Source organism: Scyliorhinus canicula, chromosome 5 (genome assembly GCF_902713615.1).
Source record: "Scyliorhinus canicula chromosome 5, sScyCan1.1, whole genome shotgun sequence".
Lineage (NCBI taxonomy): Eukaryota > Metazoa > Chordata > Chondrichthyes > Carcharhiniformes > Scyliorhinidae > Scyliorhinus > Scyliorhinus canicula.
The window spans coordinates 228,333,157-228,346,238 of NC_052150.1; the positions used below are offsets into that span (position 1 = coordinate 228,333,157).

A 13,082-nucleotide genomic window follows, 5' to 3' on the forward strand; every position below is an offset into this window, starting at 1 on the left:
GCCACCTCCACCTCCATCCACACTGCCACCTCCACGTCCATCCCCACGGTCACCTCCACGTCCATCCACACTGCCACGTCCATCCACACTGCCACCTCCATCCACAGTGCCACCTCCATCCACACTGCCACCTCCACGTCCATCCACACTGCCGCGTCCATCCACACGGCCACCTCCACGTCCATCCGCACTGCCACCTCCGCGTCCATCCACACTGCCACCTCCACGTCCATCCGCACTGCCACCTCCGCGTCCATCCGCACTGCCACCTCCACGTCCATCCGCACTGCCACCTCCGCGTCCATCCGCACTGCCACCTCCACGTCCATCCGCACGGCCACCTCCGCGTCCATCCGCACTGCCACCTCCGCGTCCATCCGCACTGCCACCTCCGCGTCCATCCGCACTGCCACCTCCGCGTCCATCCGCACTGCCACCTCCGCGTCCATCCACACTGCCACCTCCACGTCCATCCGCACTGCCACCTCCACGTCCATCCACACTGCCACCTCCACGTCCATCCACACGGTCAACTCCACGTCCATCCACACTGCCACCTCCACGTCCATCCACACTGCCACCTCCACGTCCATCCACACTGCCACCTCCATCCACACTGCCACCTCCACGTCCATCCACACTGCCACCTCCACGTCCATCCACACTGCCACCTCCGCGTCATAAACCCCCCCCCCCCCCCCCGGCATCATTCCTTGATGTATACTCTGACAAAGGAAGGTTCAGACTTGGAGATAGGTTTAACACATTTATTGAACAGTTAACAATTCTCCTACTTGAGTTCGACTCTCCTGCTGATCTTACTATAGTAACTCAATCTAACTAACCAGTCTGCTCTAATCCATGCGGTGGGTGTGATGCTTCCTGATCTGCCCCTGTCTCTCTGAGTGTCGCCTATGGAAAGAGAAAGAGCATGTGTGCCCTGTCCTTTTATATGGGTAGCCCCCTTGTGGTAGTGTCACCTCTGGGTATGTCTTGACTGCCCATTGGTCGTGTCCTATCTTACTGGCCTATTGGTTGCATGTCTGTGTGTCATGATGTCTCTGGTGCTCCCTCTAGTGTTTATTGATGGCCCCAGACATGCCCTATCGGAGGAGAACTCTTAGCCCCTTACACTTAGACACTTTCCACATGCATAACTCCCCACATAAAGATCCTAAATAATTCCACTTCAAGCAGCAGCCACTGAATGTGCGACCTCTCATACCATGGTTGCCACTGGAAGGGTCAACCTTTCCTCTAGTAAATCTGTGCAGCGCATCTGGAACGCGTTCATGACTCTGGACGAGTCTCACTCTGCACCAATCTCAATTTGATTAATTTGTGATGAGTTTTAGTTGCATCTCTTTAAACCCCACTCTTTTCCCTTTCACACACAGACATTGGCTTTATCTTTTATTTGTTTTGAAGGATCGCTGCTGAAGTTTTCCATTTGTGCCCTGGCTGGCAGCCTCTTCCCTACCTCGAAAGTGATAGGGCAAGTAATTGTGTCTGGCACGGTAGCACAGCGGTTAGCACTGTTGCTTCACAGCGCCAGGGTCTCGGGTTCGATTCCCGGCTTGGGTCACTGTCTGTGCAGCGTTTGCACGTTCTCCACATGTCTGCGTGGGTTTCCTCCGGGTGCTCCGGTTTCCTCCCACAAGTCCCGAAAGACGTGTTGTTAGGTGAATTGGACATTCTGAATTCTCCCTCTGTGTATCCGAACAGGCGTCAGAGTGTGGCGACTAGGGGCTTTTCACAATAACTTCACTTCAGTGTTAATCTAAGCCTACTTGTAACACTAATAAAGATTATTAAATGACGGTCAATTGGACTCTGATTTTTTTCGATCATCTGGCTATCCTTGCCTTTGCAGATGGCTTTCGGAAAGTTGTGAACATTGAGCAAGGTGGACTTGTGAAACCAGAGAAGGATGACACAGAGTTTCAGCACGTATACTTCATCCGAGGTCAGGAACATTTACTGGAAAATATCAAGAGGAAGGTCACTAGTGTAAGTGGAATAAGCTACGTGCCAGTTTATCTCCTTTTTTCTGTCTTCACAAAATCTTGCAATTGTTAGATTTAAATGCAAATAGCTACCTGGTGCACGGGCAAAATAAGTCATTTTAATCAGTCACTGCGTATTTCAAAAATGTATCCTATTCAATCTTTCCTTTTTCCCTTCTCCACTCTGGAACTCTCCAACTCAACCCAGCCTGTCTTTTCATGCTCACTGTCCTGTGGATGAGACCGTTCAGCCCCGAGCTGTGAGTGGGCTTCTCCAGAGATGGCAAATTGCGAATGTCTTAATAACGTGTACCTAGTGATGTTGCCACAGGATCCCTTCTGCTTCCTATAAATTGAATCGCCCTCACTGATTTGGACGTTATGTCTTTATTGCACTTTTTTATTTGCATTCACGCCTCATTAGACGGTGGTAACGTGTGCCACAGCAGTCTTTTTGAGCCTTTAATAAAAAAAATGGAAAATCACACAAAAGGAGGCAATCGAAAACTCTCTCTGACCCCCTTTAAAAGGTTATTCTGTCATCCCCACAGAGATCAGTTTGTGTCCACAACATATGGAATAAACATTAGGAGCAGAAGTAGGCCATTCAGCTGCTTGAGTCTGCTCCGCCATTTAATAGGGTCATGACTGATCTGTGTGTTTCGAATTCCATGTTCTTATCTCCCCGATAACTTTAGATTTTTGCTAAGGAAGGACTTGACCGACCTCTGCTTTGAAAATATTCAGTGACCCTTCCCCCATTGCCTTCTTAAGGCAGTGATACAAAGTCTCACAAACCTTTGAGAGAAAAATTTCACCTCATCTCTGTCCTAAAAAGGCAATTCCTAATGTTTAAAACTCCTAGTTCTGAACTTGCCCACAAAAGGAAACATCCTTTCCACATACACCTTGTCAACACCGTTCAGGATTCTTCTTCAATCAAGTCGCCCCTCACTCTTCAAAATGCCAATGGAAATAAGCCCAGTCTGTCTAACCTTTGCTGCTAAGACAACCCGCTTATTCCAGATATCGATCTAGTAAACCTCCTCTGAATTGCCTCCAACTCATTTACATACTACTTTAAATAAGGAGACCAAAACCGCACAGTTTTCGAGATGTAGTCTCACCAATGCCCTCGATAATTGAAGCATAATATTTACATAGATATAGATATTCACAGTGCAGAAGGAGGCCATTCGGCCCATCGAGTCTGCACCGGCTCCTGGAAAGAGCACCCTACCCAAGGTTAACACCTCCACCCTATCCCCATAACCCAGTAACCCCACCCAACACTAAGGGCAATTTTGGACACTAAGGGCAATTTATCATGTCCAATCCACCTAACCTGCACATCTTTGGACTGTGGGAGGAAACCAGAGCACCCGGAGGAAACCCACGCACACACTGGGAAGATGTGCAGACTCCACACAGACAGTGACCCAAGCCGGAATCGAACCAGGGACCCTGGAGCTGTGAAGCGATTGTGTTATCCACAATGCTACCGTGCTGCCCTATCCTTCATGAATATCCTTCATGTTGTCTTCAATTCCAATCATGATAAAGGATAGCATTCCACTAGCCTCCTTAGTTACTTGCTCTCCTGCATACTAACTTTTTGTGACTTGTACTAGAACACCTAGATTCCTCTGCACTTTGGAATTCTCCAGTTGTTCTCTTTTAGTAACACTGTGCTTTTTTTATTCTTCCTATCAAAGTGAACAACTTCACATTTTCCCACACTGTACTTGCCATCTGCCACATTTATGCCCACTCACTCAGTCTATCTATATCCGTTTCCAACCTCCTTATCTCCCTTCACAACATACTTTCCTGCCTATCTCTGTGTCATCTGCATGCCCTCGCTTCCCTCATCTAAGCCATTGATATACGTTGTAAAATGCTGATGCCCCAGTATAGACCCCTGGGGATCTCCATTGATCACACCCTACCAATCGGGAAAAGACCCATTTATGCATACGCTCTATTTGTGGTAAGCCAGCCAATCTTCTGTCCATGCTATCATGTTAACCTCTTACTTTGAGCTCTTACTTTGCCAGTAACCTTTTATGTTGCACCTTGTCAAATGCCCTCTGGAAATCCCAGATTGTTCTTTATCCATTGCACAGGTCACTCCTTCAATGAACTCCAATCAATTGGTTAAATACGATTTCCCTTTCACAAAACAATGTTGACTCTTAATTAGCGTGACTTTGTCTAAATGCCCATCTATAGCCTCCTAATGATCGATTCTAACATCGTCCACGTGGCAGCTGTCAAACGAATTGGCCGATGGTTTCCAGTTTTCTGCCTCCCTTCACCAAGCCGCAACCGTCTTCACGTTCTTCTCTCCCAAAATCCCCATGTCTGCCTTTCTGGAGTGATGTCCACTAACCAACTCAATGCCTCATGTAAAAGTGATTGTTCTTCACGTCTGCTTGGATTTCCTCCGGATGCTCCGGTTTCCTCCTACAGTCCAAATATGTGCAGGTTAGGTAGATTGGCCATGCTAAATTGCGCCTTAGTGTCCAAAAAGGTTGGGTGGGGTCACGAGGATGGGATGGAGGTGTGGGCTTAAATAGGGTGCTCTTTCCAAGGGCCGGTGCAGACTCGATGGGCTGAATGGCCTTCTGCACTGTAAATTCTATGATCTAGCCTTTTGATCTTGCCTAATGTGTGCAGGCAAGAGTGGGTCATGGCTGCTCTGTAACCCAGAGCGTTATGGCTAATGCTGGTGCCACGAATGGAGATCACTCTGCAAATAATAGCTCAGACTGACTTCTGGGTTTGATATTGTCAGATTTGTTGTCAATGTAATGTTTGGTTTAAAACTTTCTTTAGATGTCGACTGTAAAGCCAGAAGAGATAAAAGTCCGGTCAGATGACGTCAGTAAAATTCTAACTGATGTTCAAATCATGAAAGGGAAGCAGGAGAATCTGGACTCCAAACTACATAACATGAAGCAGTAAGTACCTAAACTTGGAAGACCGAGTGTCTAGGAGCGACAGTTAGCGTAATACACCAGTGCTGCGCTCAGCCTCACTGCAGTTACTTCCTGATACTTGATGGTTGTGTTTTTGTGGAGACAATATGCATAGTTTCCAATTAAAAATCGAAAAAGTAATTGTCGCCATTTGTTAGTGAAGAAATCCAACGGCAGTAGTTTTCAAGAATCTTCCCATTAACTGGAGCAGTACACCTGGAACCCGATGCCCTACCAGCAATTTCAATCCTCTTCGTAGCCCATTTATCGGCCACATATTCCAGGTGGATTATATTGTGGAAAGGATTTAGATTAGTTTGTGTATTTGGAAATGAAGCGATACATGAACTCACACAAGAGGGGCAATTAAACATGGAATATTAACTCTTGGCTAGTTAGTGACAGTCATCGCACCATTACATTACATGTGATATTCAAAGGGTTTGATCAGAATATTGAGGTTTAAAGAGCCACATGAAGGAAGAAAGGGGGGGCAAGAGTTGGAAGCAATGAAATGAATGAAAATGAAATGAAAAACCAGGGGCTGGTTTAGCCTCCCCGAACAGGCACCGAAATGTGGCGACTAGGGGCTTTTCACAGTAACTTCATTTGAAGCCTACTTGTGACAATAAGCGATTTTCATTCATTTCATTTTTCATTTCACGGTGGTTTTAGCAGCCAGCAGGTGAAATTGATGAAGGAATGTGGTTTTCAGTCTGGGCTAATGCACAGTGGTTTGCCTGGGGAGGTGTCTGGGGAGTTGATGGGCTTTCAGTCCCAGGCAAGTTTTTTAGCTTGGGTAGATGATGTCAGTGCTGGGTGGAGCTCAGAAAGACATAGTTTTAGAGAAAGGCTTTTGGAAATGGAGTCTGATCGAGCAACTCTGGTTTTTTTTTTAGACCACAAATGAAGACCTTTTTTTCCCAGTAAGACAGGTTTTTTTAAAGTAATATTTTAAAGCAGAGCGGTCTTGTTTGAAGACAGGAAGGGGCTGAAACAGCTCAGTTGAAGCAGCAATTTGAAGATATTCAGCCAGACTCTGAAGGGATTCTAACCAGAGGCAGAAACTGTTCTGTACCACAAGTGCCCTATGCTCTGCTGATTTTTAAATTGGACTGAGAGCTTGTTGAATCGGAGTGTTAAGGAGTCATTGCAAGCTACTCTTTTTCGGGTGTGACGTTTAAAAAGTTTGATCTTGTATTTCGAATAGTTTTGTTTTAACGATATCAAAGCTCTATTTTTTTCAAGCAATCACTCCTGGAGCGAATCATTCATTCCACACAGTCCTACAAATAAACTAAAATATTGAGGTTTTGGTCCAATACCCTAGCCACTTGGGGTCTGGTCTGGCATCGTAATTAATGTCTCCACCACACTTTCAGGCTGTGCGTTACAGACCCGAACCACTCATTTTTATTCTCACATCACATTTGCAAATCACTAAATCTGTGCCCTCTCATTCTTGATCCCTTTAGGAGAGAGAACCGTTTCTCCCCTTCTACTCTGGTCCAGCCCCCTCATTATTTTGAACATCTCCCCTCAGCCTTCTTCACTCCAAAGAGAAGTCTCAATTTCCCCAATAAATCCTCTTGTAAACCTCTTCTGCTCTCTCTCCAATGCATTCACATCCTTCCTATAGTGTGGCGCCGAAAACTGTACACAGTATTCCAGCTGGGGTATAACTAGTGTCTTGTATAGGTTCAGTATAACCTCCTTGTTCTTGTACTCCATGCCGCTGGTTTAGCACAGGGCTAAAGAGCTGGCTTTTAAAGCAGACCGAGGCAGGCCAGCAGCACGGTTCAATTGCCAAACGAGCCTCCCAAACGGTGCCGGAATGTGGCGACTAGGGGCTTTTCACAGTAACTTAATTGAAGCCTACTTGTGACAATAAGCGATTTTAATTTCATTTTGTTTCTATTAATAATGCCAGAAGACTATTACAGAACAAAAAAACAATACAGCACAGGAACAGACCCTTCGGTCCTCCAATTCTGTACCGGTCATAATGCCACCCTTGGCCAAAACCCTCAGCGCTTCTTGTGCCGTATCCCTCTACCCATCCTACCCATGTGTTTGTCAAGATGCCTTTTGAACGTCGTTAATGTATCTGACTCCATAACTTCCCCTGGCAATGCATTCCAGGCACTCACTACCCTCTGTGTAAATAAAACAAAAAAACCTGCCTCACACATCTCCTATAAACTTTGCCCCACAGACCTTAAACCTATACCCACTAGTGGCTGGCCCCTCCACCCTGGGAAAGAGTGCCTGTTCATCCAATGTCCAAGCCCCTCAATCTTGTAGACCCCTGTCAGGTCGCCACTCAATCTCCGTCATTCTAATAAAAACTGGCCAAGTCTATTCAGCCTCTCTGCATAGCTAACACCCTCCAAACCAGGCAACATCCTGGTAAACCTCCTCTGCACCCTCTCCAAAGCCTCCACATCCTTCTGGTAGTGCGGCGACCAGAATTGTGCGCAGTATTCCAAGTGCAGCCGTACCAAGGTTCTATGCAATTGCAACATGACTTGCCAGTTTTTATACTCGATGCCACGGCCAATGAAGGCAAGCATTCCGTATGCTTTCTTGACTACCTTGTCCACTTGTGTTGCCACTTTCAAAGATCTGTGGACCTGTACGCCCAGATCTCTGATTTTCTATATTCCTAAGAGTGTTGCCATTTAATGTATATTTCCCCTCACATTTGTCCAGAATAAACTCCATTTGCCATTTCTCTGCCCAAGTCTCCAACCTATCTATATTCTGCTGTGTCCTCTGAAAATCCTCTGCCACTCCACCAATCTTGGTGTCATCCGCAAACTTACTAATCAGACCAGCTACATTTTCCTCCAAATCGTTTATGTATACCGCAAACAACAGAAGCCCACCTCTAGGCACAAACGTCCATTCAGAAAAACACCCTTCTGCTGCTACCCTCTGCCTTATATGACCGAGCCAGTTCTGTATCCATCTTACCACCTTTCCTCTGATCCCGTGTGACTTCACCTTTTGTACCAGGCTGCAAAGGCTTTACTGAAATCCATTTAAACAACATTCACTGCCCTCCCCTCATCGATCACCTCCTCAAAAACTGTGATCAAGTCAGTCATGCACGACTTCACAAAACCATGCTGTCCATCGCATTTGAGTCCATTTGTTTTGAAATGGGTATAAATCCTGTCCGAGAATTCTCTCCAATAATATACCTACTACCGACGTGAGGCTCACCGGCCTAAAGTTCCCAGGATTATCCCTGCTACCTTTCGTAAACATTAACTTCTCTCCAGTCCTCTTGGATCTCCGTTGTAACCAATGAGGATACAAAGGGGCTGTTTAACACACTGGGTTAAATCGCTGGCTTTGATAGCAGACCAATGTAGGCCAGCAGCACGGTTCGATTCCCATTACAGCCTTCCCGAACAGGCGCCAGAATGTGGCGACTAGGGGCTTTTCACAGTAACTTCATTGAAGCCTACTCGTGACAATAAGCGATTTTCATTTTTCAGATGTCGTCGAGGCCCCAGCAATTTCCTCCCTTGCTTCCCTCAGTATTTTGGGGTGAATCCCATCAGGCCCAGGAGACTTATCTACCTTAATGTCTTTTTAAAACACCCAATAATACCTCCTCCATTTTGATGTCAACATGACCCAGACTATCCACACACCCTACCCAAGAATCACTTTCCACAAAGTCCTTTTCTTTTGCAAAATACTCATGCTGCCTCTCACTAATACGTCCATTTGCTTCCAAATGGGAGTAGATCCTGTCTTGAAGAATTCTCTCCAGTAATTTCCCTACCACTGACGTAAGGCTCGCCGGCCTGGAGTTCCCTGGATTATCCTTGCTACCCTTCTTAAACAAAGGAACAACATTGGCTATTCATGAAATCTGTCAAATTCTGAAGGGGCTTGATGGAATTGATGCTGCAAACTCCAGACGGTATCACAGTTCTGAGGTAACGGGTCGTACATTTAGGATTGAAATGAGGACAAGCTTCTTCGCTCATACTGTTGTGAATCCTTGGAATCCATTGTGTATATTCAAGATTGAGATCAATGCTCAAGGGGTGTTACGGGTTCTGGATAAGTAGAACATCAGCCATGATCATATTGAATGGCAGAGCAGGCTCAAGGGACTGAGTGGCCCACCTCATTCATATGTTCATTGAAATTGCTAAACTACAGTTTGTACATCTCTCGAGATGGTTTGCCCCTAAAACTCATCCCTGAATTCCATGCGGAGTGTTGGGCTGGTCAGCTCGGCTATAAAGAAGCAAAATACTGCAGATTCTGGAAATCTGAAATAAAGCACACAATGCTGAGGCGGCGGTAGTTAGCTGCCTCACAGTGCCAGGGTTAACGTTTCGAGTCCATATGACTTCTTTAGAACTTAAACTCCTGTTTCTCACTGCCCATTTGAACTAAGTTTTTTTTGCCCTTCATGAATTGTGCTGAGGGACACTCCATCTTAGAATGGTAGCATTTTATGTAAGTCATGGACTATTCTACACTGGAGGACTGCACAGCGGAATATGATGCTGTTTTCACCCCATCTCCCACATGCACTTTCCAACTGGGAGTATAACCGGGAGAGAGAACCTTGACGTGCTTTCTCCCCATCCCTAACCCAGAGCTATTGTGGCCAGTTTTAGAACTCCAATTCCAGCACTGGTTGCGTTGCCTTTTGATCAGCTCCAAAACAATGATCAAGGTTTGAATCCTCTCAGTACTGCAAATGTTACTGTGTCAATATCCTGTGCTCCATTTTAATTAAAATAGCTGCAGCTCTTCAAGTTTAGACAGTGAATGATTGTGCCTAACTTCCAAGATCCATGGTGCCACGGTAAATTAATTTTATCCAGGGCAGAAATGACACAAGTATCTTGGTTTGTATCTTAAAGTTATATGCAAGCAGTGGATCACCATAGCTGTCTGATAACTGACACCATCATGGGGCTTTGTTTAAACATAAGAACTAGGAGCAGGAGTAGGCCATCTGGCCCCTTGAGCCTGCTCCACCATTCAATGAGATCATGGCTGATCTTTTGTGGACTCAGCTCCACTTTCCAGTCCGAACACCATAACCCTTAATCCCTTTATTCTTCAAAAGACTATCTATCTTTATCTTAAAAACATTTAATGAAGGAGCCTCAACTGCTTCACTGGGCAAGGAATTCCATAGATTCACAACCCTTTGGGTGAAGACGTTCCTCCTAATCTCGGTCCTAAATCTACTTTGCCTTATTTTGAGGCTATGCCCCCTAGTTCTGCTTTCACCTGCCAGTGGAAACACCCTGCCTGCATCTACCTGCCTGCATCTATCCTATCAATTCCCTTCATAACTTTATATGTTTCTATAAGATCCCCCCTCATCCTTCTAAATTCCGAGTACAGTCCCAGTCTACTCAACCTCTCCTCGTAATCCAACCCCTCCAACCCAGAGATTAACCTAGTGAATCTCCTCTGCACACCCTCCAGCGCCAGTGCGTCCTTTCTCAAGTAAGGAGACCAAAACTGAACACAATACTCCAGGTGTGGCCTCACTAACACCTTATACAATTGCAACATAACCTCCCTAGTCTTAAACTCCATCCCTCTAGCAATGAAGGACAAAATTCCATTTGCCTTCTTAATCACCTGTTGCACCTGTAAACCAACTTTTTGCGACTCATGCACTAGCACACCCAGGTCTCTCTGCACAGCAGCATGTTTTAATATTTTATCATTTAAATAATAATCCCGTTTGCTGTTATTCCTACCAAAATGGATAACCTCACATTTGTCAACATTGTATTCCATCTGCCAGACCCTAGCCCATTCACCTAACCTATCCAAATCCCTCTGCAGACTTCCAGTATCCTCTGCACTTTTCGCTTTAGTGTCATCTGCAAACTTGGACACATTGCCCTTGGTCCCCAACTCCAAATCATTGTGTGTGACCAGCAGGCAGCTATGTGTTTTGTGCAAATCACTGATTATTCATTTTACTTAACAGTGAAAACGAAGCATTGTGGCGTGAAGTGGCCAGCCTGCGACAGAAGCACACACAGCAACAGAAAGTCGTGAATAAAGTAAGGGATCAAGAAGGTTGTTGAGGCACAACAGCAAATATTTACTTCATTCCAAGGAGCCGGATGAATGCTTAAGGGTTGTGCACCCTTCTCATTCACCTGTGCACAAGGTGTAACATTTCCAATTCACAAATGTTTTGTTGAAAATTCTGCACCTGAAAAATGCCAGCCAGAATGAGGACAACAGAAATGGCATCACAGGATTTGAAAGAGCTACTTAGTGCAGGGTTCCAACCCTGATCCAGTGGCGGTAATATTCTCCACCCATCTTTGCTGACCAGTGACTGTGGCTGAAGGCAACCAAGGTCAAGATTGAGATTGGCTGTCATGCCCTCTGTGTCTGAATAGCCCTGCTGGCACCCATAATGTTAGTTCATATGTCAAGCTTAGCTAAGATGCCACATTATTGCTAATGCCAAGGGAGTGGATATACAGCAGTGATAAAGGTGGACCAGATGAGTTTGGGAGGAAATAATTGAGGCCTTTGATTGGCCAGCAAGGCGCTAGTGATCAAAAATGCACAGCCCAGGTAAACAAACATCCAAGCAAGGCAGCCCACTGTCGGAATTTAGGCTGAATCATGTGAAAATACTAAGTATGTGTCATTTTGACTGGGGCCTGAGATTGAGCAGGAGTGCCTGCCACAGATAATGAAGGAACCCAGGACTCGTTCAGTGTCTAATCATTCTAGCTGTGTTTTATCATTGTTCAGGCTGGAACCATACTGAAAGCTTTTTCTTTTGGAAAAGGGGAGTAAATGAGTATTGTGTTCCTGATGGGTGGGATAGAAGTTTATATCATCCATTCCCTTCTGCCCTGGTCTCAAAGAATTCTCCACTGTGCAAATTGTGGGGAATGCAATGTGGAGGTTAGACATTTTGCCCTCGAGGAGATGGAGGCAGATCAGCAGGAGTGCCATTTCCAGGCTTCTTTTGATGTATCGGCAGTGATATTAGTCGAGGTCTGGAGCAGGCTTGTTGTTGCCTGTTGTCCTATGATTGGTTCATAGTTCCAAGTGGCCAGGAGGGGTGAGTCAGCATGTCCGAGTGCGACGTGTTGCGTTTAATGACTGAGCTATAAACAGGGAACTGCTGCTTGAGAGAGTCTGGTTACAAAGAACCCGAGGCTTGTGCTGAGTGGGTTCCAGATGAGTCAGTGGAGGCCGCTGCTCAGGCAGGTAAAAGTGGGAATGTTGACTCTGTCAAGGAATTGGGAGGAGAATTATTTTGTGTTAGCAGTAACACTCCACCTCCGTGTGTCCCATTTATATGCTAAGGAGAAGGTTGATTTGCTTGAGGGGATGTTGTGAAAGGGTTGTTGCTGCTCAGGACAGGGTATCTCAATCAGACTGAAGTCAAGGAAGTTGCTCTTGCTCTTGGTGTGATTTTCCCTTTTAAGGAAAGAGAAGATGAGAATGAATAGTACACCTGAAGTCATGGGACAGACACCTTGTTACTGAACATCTGCATAATTGAGTTAGAGCCTTGGGATGAAGGTTTAGGAATGTGATGGACCCACTGTTGTTCAATGTTTTAAATTAATTTGCTGTATGTGTATATCTCTGGCAAAGCCAGTATTTATCCCCAATCCCTGATTGCTCTGTCAGGTATTAGTGAGCTATCTTCTTCAATGTAACTTGGTGAAATACAAGGCCACCCAAGAGGGCCGTCGGCTATATTGCTTCAGTTTGTTTGATTTAGAATCATAGAATTTACAGTGCAGAAGGAGGCCATTCAGCCTATCGAGTCTGCACCGGCCCTTGGAAAGAGCACACTACCCAAGCCCACACCTCCACTCCATCCCAGCAACCCCACCCAACCTTTTTGGACACTAAGGCAGTTTATCATGGCCAATCCACCTAACCTGCACATGTTTGGACTGTGGGAGGAAACCGGAGCAACAGACACGGGGCGAACGTGCAGACGCCGCACAGACAGTGACCCAAGCCGGGAATCGTACTTGGGACCCTGGAGCTGTGAAGCATCTGTGCTAACCACTGTGCTACCGTGCCGCCCACATTTACT

At 45.8% G+C, this 13,082-nt stretch overlaps 1 protein-coding gene across 9 annotated transcripts in view; it reads left to right on the forward strand.

The window, feature by feature from the left end:
* The window catches only part of hsf1 (heat shock transcription factor 1), a 113,056-nt gene that overhangs the window by 46,438 nt on the left and 53,536 nt on the right, over positions 1-13,082 (forward strand). For all 9 annotated transcript variants that reach the window (XM_038798694.1, XM_038798695.1, XM_038798701.1 and 6 more), the window contains exons 3-5: positions 1,874-2,010; positions 4,845-4,969; positions 10,983-11,058. In XM_038798694.1, coding sequence (XP_038654622.1) covers positions 1,874-2,010; positions 4,845-4,969; positions 10,983-11,058 — 338 coding nt within the window. The remainder of the gene's footprint in view (positions 1-1,873; positions 2,011-4,844; positions 4,970-10,982; positions 11,059-13,082) is intronic.